At 55.4% G+C, this 20148-nt stretch overlaps 1 protein-coding gene across 2 annotated transcripts in view; it reads right to left on the bottom strand.

Moving 5' to 3' along the window:
• Nucleotides 1-20148, bottom strand: part of PLXNA1 (plexin A1) — a 105391-nt gene that overhangs the window by 56116 nt on the left and 29127 nt on the right. For both annotated transcript variants that reach the window (XM_061456053.1, XM_061456054.1), the window contains exons 4-6: nt 3702-3842; nt 1319-1419; nt 1040-1163 (exon numbers count right to left, since the gene is read on the bottom strand). In XM_061456053.1, the coding sequence (XP_061312037.1) occupies nt 1040-1163; nt 1319-1419; nt 3702-3842 (366 nt within the window). The remainder of the gene's footprint in view (nt 1-1039; nt 1164-1318; nt 1420-3701; nt 3843-20148) is intronic.

Here is a 20148-nt window from a genome sequence, read left to right as displayed (position 1 = left end):
CATGTCGCATTCATCTCCACATTAACAACACACATTAGCCCTTGCAGAAGCACTTCCTAAACCGTTTCCATCCAGTGACAATTCCCTCTGATGAGGACTTTTGGAGCTCTGTCACGGAGCCAGTTTTTAATCCACTTAACACGTGCTTTATCAATATTGTATAATGCTAATTTTTAATCAGAACGTTGTGTTGTACCAAGCCAAATGCCTTGTACAAGCCTAAAGACATCACATCCCCTGCAGTCCTCCTCCTAATTCAAGTCATAATTCCATCAAAGAACAAGACGTGGTTTGGTTGACATAAAACCACATCGACTGGCATTAATTATGTCTCCATCCTTAAACCTTTATCATTTGCATCCTATACCTGCTTCCAAACCTGATGGCAAACTAAGCAGTCTCTGACCACTTGGTCCTTTCTGGACTCGGGCAAAACAAGGAGCACCTTTTCTCAACATCCACTTATTTATCACAAAGTCGTTATTCCAAGTATTCGCAGGCCTCAGAACTCCTTGGCCAACTCTTTCAGGAATGCTGAGTGCCAGATATCCAGACAAGGCAGTTTGCAAAACTTTATTGCTCGTAGACGCTGTCTCATGTTCTCTTCACAGTGCTAATGGCCTGGAAAACTACTTTGGGGAAGTCCATCATCTTTTTCTGTCTGCCCTGAAAGAGCAGCGAGTTGTGCATCAAAGTCTCATCCCAAAATATCCACTGCAGGCCAGAGACAGAGACAGGCTATTGAGCTAGACGGATGGCTGGCCTGCGAACAGCATCTCTGATGGTGGTGTTTGGCTTATGGGGAGATATTTATTGCTCTGTTACGTCTTTTCTGACTAATCATCAACTGGTTTATTGTCTCCATCAATAGGCCAGCCCTCAGCAATGCCCTGCGCTTTGCTACCTTGCATTTGTCTCTCTTCCCCTTTCTCCTTACTTGACATAAACTCCTCAGCTATTTCCAATTGCTGCCTCCCCTCCATCGCCTGCAGAGGGTCAGGAGTGGCTGCTGGGGCTCTACGGAGCAGAGGTGACTTACCGGGACCTCGGACATGGTGACGGAGATGTTCTTGGGCTGGACGGAGAGCTGGACGCACTGCTGCAGGTCGGAGGCGAAGCGCTGCGGCTCGTCCGCCCGCTCGCACCGGTCCTTGCGCGAGCATCTAGAAGGGATGGAAACCACCCCGGTGAGGAGGAGAGACCACAGGGCCCTGCACAGCCAAATTCCAGGAGGGATGTCCCCAAGGGGACCAGTGATGGGGACACACGTGCGTTGCCAATGCTGGCCTGGCCCCAAGGACCGTCCTGCGGTACTTACATGTTGTGGAGGACGCACCAGCCGCAATGGGGGTCCCGGGAGCCCAGGCACAGCTCACAGCTCTCGTACTGCTCACAGCTCTCCACCGGCACCCGCGTCACCTGTGGGAAACCAGGACACTCAACTCACTTTAAGCTTCCTATTATCCATAGACTCACGGAATGGTTTGGGTTGGAAGGGATATTAAAGCGCATCCAGTGCCACGGGCAGGGACCCCTTCCACTAGAGCAGCTTGCTCCAAGCCCCTGTGTCCAACCTGCCCTTGAACACTGCCAGGGATGGGGCAGCCACAGCTTCTCTGGGCACCCTGTGCCAGCGCCTCAGCACCCTCACAGGGAAGAGCTTCTGCCTAAGAGCTCAGCTCAGTCTCCCCTCTGGCAGGTTAAAGCCATTCCCCTTGGCCTGTCCTTACAGGCCCTTGTCCAAAGCCCCTCTCCAGGTTTCCTGGAGCCCCTTTAGGCACTGGAGCTGCTCTAAGGTCTCCCCTTCAGGAGCCTTCTCTTCTCCAGGCTGACCCAGCCCGGCTCTCTCAGCCTGGCTCCAGAGCAGAGCTGCTCCAGCCCTTGCAGCATCTCCATGGCCTCCTCTGGAACGGCTCCAACAGCTCCACATCCCTCTTGTGCTGTTGCCCCAGAGCTGGATGCAGGACTCCAGGGTGAGCCCCCAACAATCACCAGCTGCTCTGCCAGGCCTGGCAGCACATCTGCAGTCACACCTCCAACCAAGCCCCTTCAACCAGCACTGTACCATTGCATGGTTGCAGGCGCAGCCGGCACCCTGGCTCTGAAGGGGTTACCAGCCCTTTATTAATTGCTCCTCCAGATTTGATTAAAATCCCCTCATTCTCGAAGCCCTTCGAGCTCTGTTACAACTGTTCATTTAATTACTTTCCACCAGCACTCTGATAACACCAAGTGTAGTAGGGAGGAGAGCGGGTTTTATTAAGGAGAGGGGAGGAGAAGAGGGGGGCCGGGGAGGGGGTGCAGGAGCTGCCTGCTGTGCCCCTGCCTCAGTTTCCCCATTGCTCCAACAAGGCAGAACTCACTCATTTCATTGCAATTTGCAATCTTTGCTACTGAAGGCTAAGCCCGGGGTGCTTCCCTCCTCCCAGCCCCAGCATGGGCTCAGAGTGATGCCTGCAGGGTAGGGATAAGGCTGGCCAATCTGTATCCTTTGGTTTGCATGTCAGCGAGGGTACCCGCAGTTCCCATCTCTTTGTCTATACATTGCATCAGTTGGTGGTAATGGGGGGAGCAGTGGGTCCACCCCCAAGGCAGAGCCCACACAGGCATGTGCTGTGCTGGCCCTTGGTGGACATCCCCAGTCCAGGTCAGCATAAAAGACACACACCCCCGTTATCCACATCTCCAACATCTCCCCTGCAGATGGGAGGCTTTGCAGAGCCAGGTCCAGGACAGACACACAGCCAGGGACAGACACATGGCCCAGGGCAGCCATGCCCAAACACAGCTTCTGCCCCACCTGGAATGCTGCAGGTTTCCTGCAGCAGAGCAGAGAGCAGAGGCAGGCACTGGGAGGAGGGGGAAAGGGCTCTGCTGTCCCACAGGGCTGTCTAGACAAACACACAGCATCCTCTCCCTGTGCAAGCCCCCGGGCTGGCAGCCAGGAGCCTGTTATGCTCCAAGCTCTGCTGTGGTCCCACTCACACACACACCTCTGCAGGGCAGAGGAGAGGAGATGCTGAGGGATAGAGGCACCACACCACAGCCACCCTGCACCACCCCACCGAGCCGGATCCACCACCATGGCATGAGCCTGCTTCACCCGCTTTACTGCAGCCCATGGATGGATGAATGGCAACAGCAAGCTCTTCCACAGCTCGGGGATCACACAACCACTCACAAAGCCAACTACAACTTCCTATTGTGAGCCCAAACCACGCTGCCACGATGGCAGCACTGGATGGGGATCAGGTCTGTACCTCTGGCTGGTTTAGCATGAGCAGAGACAGGGACCAAGGTGTGCACGGGAACACCAGCCCCATGTCCCCTCAGCCCCAAGGTGCAAAAGCAGCCACCTCAGAGGAGGAAAAGCCATTTGGAGCCAGGAGCTGCTGCTAACCTGTGAAAACCCTGCTTGGGAGGGGATGAACAAAGCAGGGAGGTTTATGGCCAGCCCCTCGCAGCAAGGAAAGGTCAGGAAGCCACCAGTCCCCAGGGACCATGGGCATTTCAAGCAGCTGCTGCTAACAATTAATGCCTTGGACAGTGCTTTTGCAGAGAGGAGCTGCACATGGTCCCCAGGCAACCTCATCCCAGGAAGCAAAGGGCAGACCCCACCACGAAGATGCCCAAAGGGCTTCCCATCACCAGGATGTAGCTGTCAGGCAGGAGAGCAAAGGGGCTGTGTCCCCTCCCCTTACCTGCTTCTCGGTCATGGCATAGATGTGCTGGCGGTCGGGGCTCAGCACCAGGTCCCGCAGGATGGAGCTGCCCTCGTGGGCCACGACGTTCTCGTACTGCAGCGCTTGGTGCTTCCTCTCGGCTGTCAGGTCCACCAGGATCTGTGGGGAGAGTAAAGGAGCGTGAGTACATCCCACATACACACGGGGAATGTGTCCTCTTAGAGATGCCACCCCTCTGTCCCACACCATGGCCACTGCATTATGGCAAAGTACTGCCAAACGGTCTGGTGCACCATGTTTACGTGATGGCATTCACCTCTCCACAGAGGGAAGCCACATCCCTGGTCCTCACACTGCATCCCCTTAATATGCTGCCCCACTTCCCCACTGTTGCTCAGCCCAGAAGCCCCTCCAACTCACAGCATGGCATAGACAAGCCCCCAGCCCACAGCAGAGCAGCAAACCCATCCTGCCACAGTGGTACCAAAAGCAGTTTGCACATCACACCATGCCAAGCCCTCCCGGGCAGGATGCTGCGGCGCATACCAGGCTCGCATCCCCCCATCCATTAGAGGAAATGCTTGGACAAGTGACTGGGAAGTCAACAGGGTCTTAAGGAAGCTGGAGGTCAACAGAGGTTCAGAAAGTGCCTTTGTTCCCTGAGCAGGAACGTGGGGAAGGCTTTAATCCCCTTCCAGCTCACAATTACCTTAAAGCTCTTCCTAAGTGCACCAGTTTCTGGCTGTACCGGCAACAACCACATCAGGAGGCACCACAGGGACCCCCATCAAGCAGGGAATAAACTCAGCCATAACCTTATGACCACCTGCATGAGCCTGCTAATGCCATCACTTGTGATACTCCTCAATTCAGGCTGTCCCCAACATGGAGCAGCCTCAAGAGAGGCAGTGCCAAGAAATGGCTGAGTGGGCCTCATCTGCTCCCATAGGATGCCAAGCACCCCCCAAAATCCATCCCACAGCCCTGCCCTGATCATCACACCCGCTCCCATGGCCATCCCCAAGCCCTCCATAGCATCCCGGCCACCTCGTCCCCCTCCTGCAATAAATCCCTGCTGGCATTTACATAGCTCCCAATCAGGAGGAACGGGGGGCCGGGAAAGCAGGATCCCGGTGTGCAGCTGATTAGCATGGAAATGTATGCGGCTCACAAACAAACCGGGGCCGGTTTAATTAGAGCGGCGCCTTTGATTCAGCGCCAGCCTCCACCGGGCCCCAGCCCCGGATTATTTTTAGGCAGTTTTACAAAACAAATGTATTTAATTAAGAAAAAGACCCCTGAGCAAGCAGAGCATGACGCGGCCTGAGCAGCACCGAGCCAAGGGGTGCCCTGCTCCCTCAGACCAGCCTTGCGTGGACAGGATCGCTCCCAGGAGCCCACGGCACAGCCAGAACCACCCTGGATGGCCAGGACTGAAGAGTCTTTGCCATGATGCAAACTGCTCCTGGTGCCTAACCTGCCTTCTCAGCATCCCTTGCCAGACCCATACGCAGATTCTGCTCCCCATCACCTACACACTGGGTACCACTGTGTGTTGGGGAGCCAAGAGATACCAAAAGCCCATTCTAAATCACAAATCAAATCACAGACTGGTTTGGGTTGGAAGGGACCTTAAAGCTCATCCAGTTCCAATCCCTGCCACGGGCAGGGACCCCTTCCACTAGAGCAGCTTGCTCCAAGCCCCTGTGTCCAACCTGGCCTTGAACACTGCCAGGGATGGGGCAGCCACAGCTTCTCTGGGCACCCTGTGCCAGCGCCTCAGCACCCTCACAGGGAAGAGCTTCTGCCTAAGAGCTCAGCTCAGTCTCCCCTCTGGCAGGTTAAAGCCATTCCCCTTGGCCTGTCCCTACAGGCCCTTGTCCAAAGCCCCTCTCCAGGTTTCCTGGAGCCCCTTTAGGCACTGGAGCTGCTCTAAAGTCTCCCCTTCAGGAGCCTTCTCTTCTCCAGGCTGATCCAGCCCAGCTCTCCCAGCCTGGCTCCAGTGCAGAGCTGCTCCATCTCCATGGCCTCCTCTGGACTCAGCCTGCCCTCTTACTTGCGGGGTATCTTTCCACCCAGGTCCAGGACTACATTTGCTCCTAATCCCTAACCAGAGGAGATCAAGCCCTTTTGGTACAGGGCCACGTTCACCCCCTGCCCTGCTGTACCGGTTGCTCAGTGGTACCCAGCATCACCCCAGCACCCTTCTTCCCTCACAGATCACTCCCCCCTGCCTCTCAGCATCTCCCTTATGAAATCCCACCGGAGCCAGCCTCCAGAGCAGGGTATCAGGAACATCCCCTCACTATTCACCGTGACAAACGCACCTTTCCAACCCTTTGACGGGCCGCAGCGGCGGCGCAGCAGAATCGATACCGCTTTCCCCTGGTTCTAAAATAGATCTATAGCTGGCTGCGGTGCTGGCACTCAGTTTTAACTAGCAGGGTAATTTCCCCATTACATTATTGCACTGCGCAGTGCTGGGAAAGAGAAAAAGACATTAAAAAACCCCAACAGACGCGAAGCGCTTCCAGTTAATTTGAGGCTCCAGGAAGAACCTAAATATACTCCCGGGTAAGCAAACAGGGCTGGAGCCCAGGCTGGCACACGTCAGGGTGTGCTGGTGGGGGGCATGAGGCCACCCCAGGCATGCCAGCATGGAAATCCATCTCTTTAGCACCTCTCCTCCCACTGAGGATGCTCTGTGGGTGGGTTTGGGATTCAGGAAGTGACATTTGGAAGCCCTGGCGACCGAGTTGTTCTCTGGTTGGCCAAAAGGTTAGCTTGTGGTAGGCTAAACCCGTCCTGCTGCTCCTCCCCGGCGTGAGGAGACCACCAGCAGATAAACCCAACGTCACCCTGCATCTCTGCTCCATGCAGGCTGAGATGGGAACCCAGCATCAAGGCCTTTCCAGCAGGATTAGCCCAATGGGAACCTACCCATCCCAGTTGGGATGGGCTGTTTGGACCATAACGCATCAAAGCAGTGCATGGGATACACAATGTGCCTCCCATCCTTTACAGACACTGGGGGGAACCACTTCCCCCCCTCTCCCTGAATCCATGGGGTAGCTGGGGCAGGGAAAGGGGGAGAGGATGTGGTTTAATCAGAGCAGCCCCCCTCGGAATCACGCTCCTTCCTGCCCACCCTCCGCCCGCCTTCCCACCCGGGGGAGAAGACATTTACCAGAAATAAATAACTAACCAGACCTATTAACCTTTCTCCTCATCCTGATGCTGATATAATTACCCAATACTAATAATTACTCGCACTAATTTCTCGCTCAGGATTCCTGCCCTCACTCTTGCTGCTTTGGGCTGGCTTCAGGCAGCGGCTCAGTGGTGGTAAAGGGCTGGCACGAGCCCCGAGGGGAGGCTGGATCCCAATGGACACCAAAGGCAAGAAGGCAAAGGCTGCTCTGCCAGGCACCCATGTGCTCATCCTCCCATCCAAGCAATGAGCCCACCTCACGGGGCAAGCATCCAGCATCACTTCAGTGTGGGGAGGGAAGAGTTTAAAGACCTGGTCCCTCTGAGCAGAATGGTGGAGGCAGAGCAAGGCCAAGAGATGCTTCTTACCATGGAGAACCCCAGCAAAGGACATCATGCAATGCTTTAACCAGGGGCACCTGGTGTAATGAGTGATCACACACAGCACACCCAGGCTGGGCAGAGGCAAAGTCCTCCCCCAGAAGGTCTAAAGAGGATTCCTGGGAATGGCATGGTCCTGGCTGGAGAAGGGAGCTGCCATCCCACACAGCAACGCAGTGGTGCAGGGTCATGGCCAGATGACAGCACCGGCCAGTCCTGCTGTGGCCTCAAGCCTGATGCTCCCTTCAAAGCTCAAGCCCTCCTCCAACAAACCATGATGCTGGAGCACTCAGAAGCTTCTACAGGACCCAAACCCATCACAAAACTGCCCCGAGGAGCTGGGACCTGAAACTCACAGGAAAGACAAAGAGAAGGGAAAACACTGGGACTGCAGAGACAACATCAAAGGAGAGAAGGCTCCTTCCATTGCAGCACGCTTGTTCCCCATGGCAAGATGCTCTCCGGGCTTGCCCAAGTGACGAGGCATCTCCCCACTACCATACCCACTGCTCACAGAACCACCAAGGGGAAACCTCCCCACATCCCATGGCCACCAGCAACAGGCACAAGGCAAAGAGAAGCATTTTCCCCCTTGGAAGGCAGGCAACAAGAGGGACAAAGGCAGCAGCCAACACCCAGCGCTGGCAGCAGAGGACAGCAGACAAGGACGGGGCTTTACAGCTCAGCGCGGTCCAGGGATGCCAGGCGGAGAGGGAGGAAGCGCAGCTGGAGCAGGAAGGCAGCTGCACGCATGCCATGGCTGTGTCTGGATTTAACACATGTGCTGGGTTATGGCATGGTCCGGGGGTGCTGGATGGGGCCACTGGCTCCCTGCAGGACCCACAACACGTGCAGAGGGTCCCCAAGAGCCCCCATCTCACCACAGGGGGACACCCCTCAAGAGGGGGCTCTCCCACCGCATCCCTGCATCTCCACACCTTCAGGCTCTCAAACCCCATCCCAGGTCCCAAGGTCCCCGGCCAGGAGAAGTGCTCAGCCAGGCTTTGTGCTCTTATCTCTCCAGGCTGTGATTAATTCGCAGTGGCTGGCAGCAGCTACAAGAGAAGGGCGCTTCTGCCCGCCTGCCACACTTCAAAGGCAGGGACTTATCTGCCTGGAACACACTCGCAGCCTTTTCACGGGGACCCTTTCCAGCTCCATGGGCAAGGCAAAAGAAAGGCTTATTTATGGGAGCGCATTTCAAAGCCTCCCCCCTTCCCTCTCAACGCTCGCTGGGGGAAGCAGAGTCCCCCTTGCTCCAGGGATGTCCATCAGGGACAGACTGAGCAGAGCAGGACAAGAGATGCTGGTCCCTGCCCCACCTTCACCCATGTCCTGGTCCCCTCCTGCCCCATTCTCTTGCTCTGCTTTGACATGGGCAGAGCTCAGCACAAGAACCCAAACCTGCCCCTCCCCATGCCCCTGGTGCTCACAGCTCAGGACCATCACAGCCCCTGGCTCCTGCATCCAAGCCAGAGTGTGAGCATCCCCCCTCCATGGGAGCGTGGCGATGCTAACACCCAGCATTCCGCTTGGATTTTTGGCCCTGTCAGCCCAAAGGGCACAGGACAGAGCAGATAAAACCAGGAGAGAAGCAGATCCCAGCAGAGCTGACCCCAAGGGGCAGTCTCCTGCAGGCTATACAAGACCCATACAGCCCAGTGGAGCTGACAGCCGCTGGTTGGCGTCACACAGCACCCACCAACAAGCCTGTAATTGGACAGGGAGCATCCTGTGTCCTGCCAGGGGTCTGGCTGGGGATAGGGACCCCCTTGGGATGCCAGCCATGACCTGGGCTCACCCGAAGCAGCAGGCATAATGGGGATGGGGAAATCAGCTGCCCCTCCACATCTCACCACAGCTGCTGCAGCCCCTCTCTGGTTTCCAAAGCAGGACGAGGGGTTTAAATGAGGCTCCAGGATCAGCTGCTCCGGGGGGGGAACACACATGGCCTGTGCTTCCCCCATACCAAGGAGGTACAGGGGCTGATGGTGAAATGTGGGGCTGGAGCAGCTGTGGGGCCATGGCATCATCTGTCCTAGGGGCACAGGGTGATGAGGGCATTCAGAGAATCCCAGACTCATTTGGGTTGAAGGGATCTTAAAGCTCCTCCAGCTCCAACCCCTGCCACAGGCAGGGACCCCTTCCACTAGAGCAGCTTGCTCCAAGCCCCTGTGTCCAACCTGGCCTTGAACACTGCCAGGGATGGGGCAGCCACAGCTTCTCTGGGCACCCTGTTTTGCTCAGGCATGAATTAAACCACCACCAGTACCACCAGTACCACCAGTAGAACCCTCACCGTGACTTACCTGGGCTCACCATAGGATGCTCAGTGCCCAGGGCAGGACCCATGCACCCACCCACAGAGGTACAACCTCTTGGGGTTGTATCTCCAAGGCTCGCACCCAGCACTGGGGACAGGCGGCCCCACAGAAACATCCCAGCTATGCGGGACAGGCAGCAGCTGGCACCCGGCTGCCTTCCCTGCATCCCACCAGCTGCCTGCACTGGAATGCACCGGCCGGGCCAGGAGCACACACAGGCTCCCTGCGGAATGGGCAGCTGTCGGCTGCTCCAAGCCGGCACACTGGGAATGGGGCAAGGTGAGCTGCCCAATGCCAGTCAGTGAGACCATTCACTTTGTGAAGATCACAGAACCTCAGCCTGGTTGGTGCTGAAGGGACCTTAAAGCTCCTCCAGCTCCAACCCCTGCCACGGGCAGGGACCCCTTCCACTAGAGCAGCTTGCTCCAAGCCCCTGTGTCCAACCTGGCCTTGAACACTGCCAGGGATGGGGCAGCCACAGCTTCTCTGGGCACCCTGTGCCAGCGCCTCAGCACCCTCACAGGGAAGAGCTTCTGCCTAAGAGCTCATCTCAGTCTCCCCTCTGGCAGGTTAAAGCCATTCCCCTTGTAATGGGGTAACACAACGAAGCAGGGTGAGGAACTCCAAGCACTCCACTGCTGGGAGCCGCATGGATGGGATGGGTGAAGACACTTGCCCTGCTTCCCTCCCCAGCAAAGCCCCAGGTCTCATCCCCACCACCCCCAGCCCCATGGCTGCTCCAGCGGTCTCAAGCCATTGATTTCCCAGCTTTGCCCTTCACGTCTCTCCTGGCTCAGCACCAGGTTCACATCATCCAGTCACTCAGAAGCAAAACATCTCTATTACTGCAATCACTCCCCAGTCTTCTTTGCTCAGGGCTGAGGCAGTCACAGGGGGGCTCCCACAAGCAAATCAATGGGCAGCCTCTGCTCTGGGGCTGCCAGGAGGAGCTGGCAGCTCTGAGCAGCACAGGGAAGGGCAGGCAGAGGACGGGGGACCCCAGGGACCCCTCCATGCGATGCCATGGCTCGGCAGGGTGGCAGCCCTCAGTCCTTGCTGACCTTCAACCAAGCAATGGTGATGGAAAATAACCTGTGCATAGAGCATGCAGGCAGCCACCGACCCCACACTCCCTGGGTGTGATCCATGAGGTTTATCCCTGATATAAAGAGCCAAGAGGAGCTTCAGGGTGTCCCTAGGAGCATTAGTTCCCTGGGGAGGGAGTGATGGAGCATCCCAAATCCACCCCTCCAGCAGCACAGTGCTGGCACCAGCATAGATGCAGAGAAACCCCAGCACCTCACTGCAGACACATCCCTCTTGAGGGAGGGGAACGCAGGCAGGTACCAGGTCCTGCTGCTTCTCAAGCCATGGGAAGAGAAGAAGTAGCTGTGGAGGCAGGGGAGCCTGATAATGGATGGGGAAGGAATTTTAGCCCTGCAAAACTGGAAGGTAAAGGCAGAAAAAGCACGGAGCAAAATGGGATGGAGACCTTCTCCCTGCTGCCCTCTGGGCAGAGGAAAGCCCTGGGTGACAGCAGGGAAGGGCAGAGCACACACAGAAACACAGGGTTATTTTCCCCTGTTTATTAATTGCTGAAGGCATCCCAAGCATCCCAGCAGGCCCCAGGGCACGCTGCAGCCATAGCAATGTGTCACCCTCCCTGCTCCCACGGGACTCAGCCTAGGGCAAGTTAACACCTAACCCATCCCAGAGAAGGCCCTGGGAAGAAAGCTGTCACCTGAAGGATTCACTACAGAGTCTCCCAGACGAAAGCACTGCCAAGGAGATCCCATCCTTCTGTCCCATGGGAATCAGCCCGAACCCTTGGCTACCAGTGCCACCAGTACCACATGCAGCCTGACCAAGATAAGCCCAACGTGAATGCCAAGGGCTTGGCCCATCACCTTTACCCTCCTGGCCACTTGGGACATGGAGCAATGGGCAGGCAAAGGGGCTCAAAGCCCTGCTGCCTGCCAGCAGCCATGGGGATGCTCCTTCTTCCAGGCCTCCATCAGGGAAGCCCAAAGGCAGGAGGAGGCAGTGGGGATTCACCAGGAGCACAGCGGGGAGGCAGGATGAGTTCATGGGGCCGCTGCACAGCTGGAGATCAGCTGGATCCATCCTCCCCCCTAGGCTCCAGGAATAGAGCTGTTTCCTTCCTGGTCCCTAAGACGAGCAGCAAGAGAGGAGCTGCCTGAGGACATGCAGGGGCCATCAGTCCTGCAAACAGCAGCAGGCAAAGCACACTTAGGGGATGCTGCAGACCCCAAGGGGGGATCTGCTTTAGGGCCCTCTCCCACCCAGCACCTACGCACACACCAGCCAAGCCCCCATCTCGGCACAGGTGCCTGTGCAGGGCACCATGGCTTTGGGCAGGGATTTATCCATCCATCCATCCATCAGGCTCTAAATCCTTCTGCAACCCCATCTCAGCAGGTCCCCATCCAGGTAACTCCAGCCATGCAGCAATGCACTTCAGCAAGGAATTACATCCACTGCCCATTCCCCTCCACCTGCATTCAGCGTTAAAACTTAAACAGGGGAAGTTTAGATTGGATATAAGGAGGAAATTCTTTACTGTCAGGGTGGTGAGGCACTGGAATGGGTTGCCCAGGGAGGTTGTGAATGCTCCGTCCCTGGCGGTGTTCAAGGCCAGGTTGGACAGAGCCTTGGGTGACCTGGTTTAGTGTGAGGTGTCCCTGCCCATGGCAGGGGGGTTGGAACTGGATGATCTTAAGGTCCTTTCCAACCCTAACTATTCTATGACTCTATGATTCTATGAACACCAGCTTTGATCCCTTCCTACCCACCTGGGTTCTTGCTCCAGGCTATCCCGGTGCTTTATCTCCATGGACAAATCACACCAGACTGGCCAGACGCTGATAAGCAATAAATGATCAGGGTCTAAATATCACAGACAACGTTAACTGTTAACACCCAGCATGGGCAGCAGGCCTGGACATGCAGGATCACTGACAAACTCAATGACTAAATCGCACACAGCACGATGTACTCTATGGGAACATAACCCACAGCATCAGGAGGAGGCAGGGAGTTACAGCCGCACTTCAGTCCTTTCTCCTTACATCAACATCTCCACTATTAACACGCCACAATCACAACTCCAGGCTCTGCCTCTCCTCCAGTCCCTGCTCCAAACCCAAGCACCTCCAGGATTACAGAAGAAACCTTCCCCCATTCCCTGCCCAGTGCTCCTGGTGATAACAGCCACCTAAGCCTGCCTCCAGGCTGAGGACAACAGAGAATGCCTGCAAGTGTTTGCCTTCAAACACACCCAGACCCTCTTGTTCGCTCCACCTCGAGCTCTTGATGTGTTTGCTAAATTCCCTGCTTTCAGTTGCATTCTAAGGCTTCATTCCCGCACCCTAAACTCCAGCTCTCCTACAGCATCTCCAACCCAAGAGCCGCATCCCTGGCCACACTACACCCTTCTCTGAAAAGCCAAGGGAAAGTATGGGCCCACAGCTCCCTACCACAGAGCACATGGAGCGATGAAAACCCCTTCTCTGCAGTGGGCTCTCTGCTCAAAACCAGGATGAAAATCAGGCTCTTCAGTGCGCGGATAGGAGCAATTGCGAAAGAGAGATTGAGAAGATTTAAATAAAGAGATTGCTTTCCCCAAGGATGCTGCTTGAGATATTTAAGAGCTCAGGTTTTACACGGCTTGGATTTCCTTTGGCACAGACGCAGAACTCCCTGCCCCACTTCTCCAGCCTGCAATCCCTGCTTCAGGCTGTTGGGGAGGGTCCAATGCAGAGCCCATCACTGACGACAGGAGGTAAATTGGGATGCAGTGGGCTGGAGCCCACCCTGAGCTTTCCCAGTGTGACAGCACTTGGCCACAATCCTGACTCTTACAGCCCAATGCCATGGGAAACAAAGAGCACAGATACCTTAATACATGACTCCTGGGGAGCAGGGCTGCCATCTGAAAGCACAGCTCATGCCAAGACCAGACCAAGCACACACCACATCCAAAACCAAGTTCTCAGAAGGTCTTTGAGGAGCAACTACCACCCTCCCCATCATTCCCACTGCTGCTAGGGGACCTCAGTGCTGCCACTCTCCATGACTTGCCACCGTGGCCAAGGAACATCCAGTTAGAGATGGGTAAGCACCAAGCATGGCTGGACCTCACCAGCCTGATCCTGGAGATGGGGACAGTCAGACAACCCCCAGATAACAGCTTCATCCCGAGATGCAACCCTGGTAGGCACCCATCGCACACCTGAATACGTGTAGAGGGAGGCCAAGGGGTGGGAAATGATGTTAATTAAAGTTTTAATTACTGTAACCAAACGAGTACTATAATTACTTTATTCTCACGGAGACTTCAAACTGATTAAGGACCACGTGCACAATCTTCGGGTTGATGTGGGTTTTAATTAAACATGCCATCAAAGACGGTGAGAGGGGTGGGCAGGACCATGGCTCAGCCCTGCCTGCACCCCCCAAAGACCCGCTGGTGAAGAAGGGGGCAGAAACACGTGGGTCAACAGCATCAACCAGTGCAAAAGGCCAAAGACAGCTGCTTGGGGGAGACTGAAGCCGATGGGATGCACACAGGCATGCAGGCAAAGGACAAGCTCCTCTCTTATCCATCATCCCTGAGCTCCACATCCCTCCAAAAACATCTCCCTGCACAAACAGCTCCAAAACAGCCCCGCACGGGGCTGGGAAATATTAATGACCTGGAGCTGGCAGGTGGAGGGAATGATTAAAAAACAATTGGGCAAAGGTATCCTTTTCAAATAATAACAGCACTAAAAGACAAAGCTGGAGAAATTAAATTCCCAGTCCCCTACCTCAAATAAATAGTATCAGAATTTGAAATGAGACATAATTACCCCGGCAAGGTTAAAGCCGCTAATGCACACGGAATGCGGAATCACCATCCATCATAATCATATCTCATATCTCAGCCATTATTTATAATTAGGAGGCATGGTTTAAAAAACACATAAAGACGCCCATGCAATGCAGTAATTCTTCTGTTATTACTCCTGGAGGGGCAATCCTGCGCCGATGTGTGGAGCCCAGGACCAGGCAAAAGTAATTCCCCCCTAAAGGCAGTCCCAAAACGCTTCTGGGATGGGAAAACCCATCTCAGCCCAACCATGAGCACAAGCAGTGATTGACAGCCTGGCTGCATTGGGTCCCTCCAGCCATTCCAAACCCAAGCAGGCTCTCAAGCCATCCAGACAGTCCTCCATTAAATGTACTGAATTTATACCCTTTCATCCCAAACACCAGTGCAGGAGGAGTGGAGCTGAGCAAACACTAGAGCCACAACCAGCTCAGCAAGGTAGTGATGTGTGGTACCCAGGGTCAAAAGCTCCCCAGTGCTGCTGGAGCTGCCCTTCCCCTGCAGCACAGGCTGTGCTGTGTCCTGTGCCCAGTGAAATATTAACAGGTTCCCGGAGAAGCAGAAGGAAATTACACTTAATGTATTCCGGGGAAGTCCGGGATGGCAACGCCTACATGGCATAGCTGGCTCCAGAGGGCCCTACCTCCCAGTCCCTTCTCCTCCCAGTCATGAGGAGCAGAGAGCCCGCATCCCTGAAGGGATGTGCAGGAGCTCCATTGAACACATATGAGCTGAACCCACAGCAAAGCCCTTGCACAGGAAAGCTCAAACACTGGGATGTGGTGGGGTACACAGCTGGTTCACAGCCCTAGAGCCGTGGGAGAGGTGATTTTGCACCCTTTGGTGGCAAATCTTCTAATACCTAAAGGGAGCCTGCAAGAAACCTGGAGAGGGGCTTTGGACAAGGGCCTGTAGGGACAGGCCAAGGGGAATGGCTTTAACCTGCCAGAGGGGAGACTGAGATGAGCTCTTAGGCAGAAGCTCTTCCCTGTGAGGGTGCCGAGGCGCTGGCACAGGGTGCCCAGAGAAGCTGTGGCTGCCCCATCCCTGGCAGTGTTCAAGGCCAGGTTGGACACAGGGGCTTGGAGCAAGCTGCTCCAGTGGAAGGTGTCCCTGCCCGTGGCAGGGGTTGGAGCTGGATGAGCTTTAAGATCCCTTCCAAACAAAACCATTCCACGATTCCATGAAATCAGAAAACAACTTTGGAGAGGTCAGAGAGAGCAACCTCAAAATACACAGCCATGCTAGTAGAGGCTATGGCAAAAGCCAGGGATGAGACCACCGAAAGGACATTCACATTTGTGTAAATCTGAGCCACGCTGCTTTCTGACATGGAAAAACAAGCTGGGATAAGGGCAGGGGAGAGACAAGGCACAAGTCTCCAGCAGAAGGAGCTCAGCCCCACCAATGCCTGCGAGCAGCCCAAGGGGAACAGCCGAGGCCGGCTTGCCCCGCCAGCCCCATGACTCTTACTCACAAGCAGAGCTGTGCTTCCTCAGAAGCCTCATTAAGCTGTAAAGCAGGAGACAAGAACAAGGAAATAGAAGAGAAAAAGCCAGCTCGCAGATGCACGTACGAACACACATCCTCCAGAACCCGGGAAACACCTTCCTCACGGAGACAACCGCAAACACAGCTGAGCTTCCAGTCAGGATCCCCTCACTGATGTGCTGTGCTCCTGCAGCACAACATAACGTGCACGGGGAGTAGCTGGCAGGGGGCACATCCACCACGCTGCTACCATAGGATGGGGGGAAATGAGCCTTTTTGGGATGCAGGCACCATGCCCACCCGGCTATCAGCTCTTAGGTGCAGGCTGTCTTCTCGCATGGTGGGTACCAGCCTACATGCCCCATCATGAATCATCGCTCTGACCTCGAGGGCTGCATGGAGGGGACGTGCGGCATCTCTTGGGCTTGCACTGAGCATTTTCCAGCTCCTCCTCTATTTCAGACAGACAGCACAATGCCCAACATGCCAAGGATCCCACCAGCCTTGCAGGATTGGGTACGTTTAGGAAGGATGACATTGGGATGATAAAGAGGGGATGCTCCCCATGGGGCTATGGAAGAGGAATACTGCAAAGCCAAATGTGACTGGATCATCCTCCAACAGCATCCCCAGCCTCTGAAAATGCCATCAGCACCTCACCATGTACTGGCTGCCATCCTTCAGGCATCCCAGCCCCGACAGCAGACAGCAAAAGGACTTTTAACATCAGTGGCAGGGAGTTTACCACAACCAAAAGGAGCGGAGAGGGTTAGGGTGCAGGCTCAGGCAGAGGATCGCTGCCTTTCCAAGTGCTGAGAACTCATCCCCTTTTCCCCCTTCCCACCCTACTGAGAACTCAACGCAACCTCCTTGCGCTCCGCAGCCGAAATTGGCAGCTCTGAAACTAATTGACTGCGATCTGACACAGCCCCACGTTGGGCTGCGCTGGCCCCCAGCCCGCTTGGCTCCTCACCACTCCCCAGGCACTGCTCAAGCAGCCTCCAAAACTTCATCACACATCGGAGGCTGCCAACGTGACCTGCTCCCTGCCAAAACCAGCCCTGCCTCCCCAACCCTGCTCCTCCTGCGTCTTCCCCTGCTCTCCATAATGGCTTGTTCAATCATTCCTGTCTTCTCTGAGGGTTTTTTGCTCCTCCGAAGGGCTGGAGCACGGGGTGGGCTGGGTTACGGACCCACTGCTTCACCATGGAAGCCGCAGCAACAGGACTGATGTGCGCAACAGGGGTGAGAAAGTCAGCTGGGTTATTTAGATTTGGATCCATCCTGATGCACTCCTGCTCTCTTTCTGCTTAATGCCATGAAGGACAGAGCCCAAAGCAGAAGATGACAACAACAGGAGGGCTGCATTGCCTGGGGATGGATGGATGGATGGATGGATGGATGGATGGATGGATGGGACAGGGATCTAATCCCATCCACCCACATAACCCCAGCGCACAGGAATGAAGCAATGCCTGCAACCCACCTCCAACCCACCCAAAAACCAACCACACTCTTCTTAGGCGAGGGTCTGAGCCGGCACCACCACTCAACATAGAGCCTGACCACAACCCAGACCCCAGGACACAGGGCTGGTCCTGGCTCAAGCTCCTGGAGCCTCCCCATGAGATGCTGCCGCTGCCTCGGCCAAGAGCAAGCCCCAGCAATGAGTCAGCCCCAGCTCCCAGCCCTCATCTAATCCCATCCCCGGTGCCGGGCAGCTTTCCAGGGCATGTCCACAACATGAAAGGCGCGATCCAGGGTCGAAAGCCGGAGGAGGAGGAGGAGGAAGAGGAGAGGGGAAGGAGCGCTCCAGCTCTGTGAAGACTTGGGTCAAGCAGCTGATGCTCTGCAAAAGCCAAACTGAGGGTGGGTTGTTTGTGTGATTTCATTGCTTGAACAAACAGAAACATCCTGTATGTGATTAAGAGCCTTTATGAAAAACACACCAAGCCCCGAGCCCCGCAGCTGGGGCTGAAGGCTGAGCTGCAGCAGGGCTCAGCCACACTGGGGTGAGCCCAGCTCCCATGCGGATTCACAGCATCCCAGGGATGCTCCAAGCCTACGCGCACAGAAGACATCCCCCTAGGAACTCATCTCCCCCATAAAAACATCATTGCTCTCATACCAAACTAACCCACCCTCGCTTCAGGGAGCAAGAGGCAATCAGGGTTACCAACAGTGCAGACGATGGCTGCACAGGGAGAGGCAGCCAAGGCTCTAACATCACTCCGAAGCACTAATTCCTTCCTTTATCACCTTCTGCCCCAGGATATCAAAGGTCCCCGCGCATGCTTTCAGCTTGCTCCTCCTTTTGGCTCCAGGCACTGCCATCCATAGACAGGAGGAGAAACAGGCAGGAGAAGAGAACTGACCACAGGCTGCTCCCCCCTTCCCGAACAAGGGAGGACTCCCGGCTCCTGCCAAAACCCAGGACTTGCCTGGACTTGCCCGTCCATCACCTCCATCCACAGCCCCTGCCCTGCCTCGGGGAGCCGCGCCAGGAAAACACATGCTTTTGGTTAAGGAGCACAGGCTGAAAGGGGGAAAAGGCCCTTCAACATCACACACCAAGATGAAAACTGAAGTTTTTGAAGTCGTTTCTCCTTGGCAAGGTTCAAAACAGGACAAAGCTTTTGTTTTGTTTTTTTGTTGTTGTTTAGAGGAAAAAAAAAGTAGGTATTTCATCCAAACCATCCCTGAAACATTCCTCACATTTATTCCTGCAAACTTTTCCTCCAATTAATGGCTGCCACACAACTATCGTTTTCCTGATGAAAAACATCACCAGCAACTCACGAGCCATTAAAAGAAACACTCGCTCTGCTCCTCCCTGCTCATGAGCATAAACAGCATGAGGGAGGTTGGGAAGGGGGGTCAGAAACAACAGTTTTGGCTCAACAGCCTTGGCCACTGAGAGCAGGGACACCAGGGGCACTGCTTGGAGCTCACTAGATGCTGCAAAACCACCCTGGTCCCACAGGAACACAGTACCACATCCAGTGCTGGCTCCGAAAGGCACATGTTCACAGGGGGTTAGGCTGGGATCGAGCCAAGGCTGTCACAGCACAGCAGTAAGGATGCTCATGTGAGTGCAGCAGCGCATGGAGGGTGGGAAATGACGCTGAGCAGAGAGGTTTTCACCCCCGGAGGGAGGCAGTGACAGACACCTGGGCGGATATATGGTGTTAGAGAGGACCAGAGCTGGTTGAGTGCTCCTTGATTGTTCCCAGTTCCAAAATGAAGCCCTGGTCTCATTTCAGCAGCCCGGGAGGGCAAGCATCAGGCAGGAAGGCATCTCTGACTGGGGTCTGACTCACAGAACCAGAGTGGTTTGCGGTGAAAGGGACCTTAAAGCTCATCCAGTTCCACGGGCAGGGGGACCCCTTCCACTAGAGCAGCTTGCTCCAAGCCCTGTGTCCAACCTGCCCTTGAACACTGCCAGGCATGGGGCAGCCACAGCTTCTCTGGGCACCCTGTGCCAGCGCCTCAGCACCCTCACAGGGAAGAGCTCCTGCCTAAGAGCTCATCTCAGTCTCCCCTCTGGCAGGTTAAAGCCATTCCCCCTTGACACACTCGAAGCACCCAAAGCAGTGCGCCCCATGGGGACCCAAGGCAGGAGGTGCCACCCAAGGTCACTAAGACAAACCACACCGAAGCTCCAGCAAGCACATTTCCACCCCATTCCCTCCTCCTCCTCCATCCCCAACGCTGGAAGTAGCAATTTTCCCCCTCTTTGCAGAAGCAGCCTAAGCCGCACATCCCGCATCGCCGCAGACTCATCCCCCTGGGAGGAGAGCTCAGCCTTCTCATTCCCAGGTTCTGTGCCCCAGCCTTTGGCTTGTGCTTTCCCACCGGCAGATTTGTGGGGGAAGGAGAGGCAGGAAGGAGCCTGGGAGCATTTATCTCACCTGCTAGAAGAGAAACACATCTTTAATTTTAAACGTTGAGCGTAAAAACAGATCCCTCGAGGCTCATAAACACACCAGAAAGAGAGGGAGAGTAACGCAGAGGATCCCTGGGGAAATAAGCCGATAATCCAATTTGGGAAGTTCCCATCCCTCACACAAAGTGGGAACAGTGTGGGTTTGGGGGCCTTCTAAAGGAATTTGCTTGTTCCTCACAAAGAACATCCCATGCATCACCCACAACCTGACCAGAAACCAAG

The sequence above is a fragment of the Pezoporus flaviventris genome, unplaced genomic scaffold, assembly GCF_033815535.1.
Source record: "Pezoporus flaviventris isolate CSIRO_AGI_PZ_B2104156 unplaced genomic scaffold, CSIRO_AGI_Pfla_v1 ptg000021l, whole genome shotgun sequence".
Lineage (NCBI taxonomy): Eukaryota > Metazoa > Chordata > Aves > Psittaciformes > Psittacidae > Pezoporus > Pezoporus flaviventris.
The sequence above is the reverse complement of the archived record's forward strand: the minus strand, read 5'-3'. Positions and strand labels throughout refer to the sequence as shown.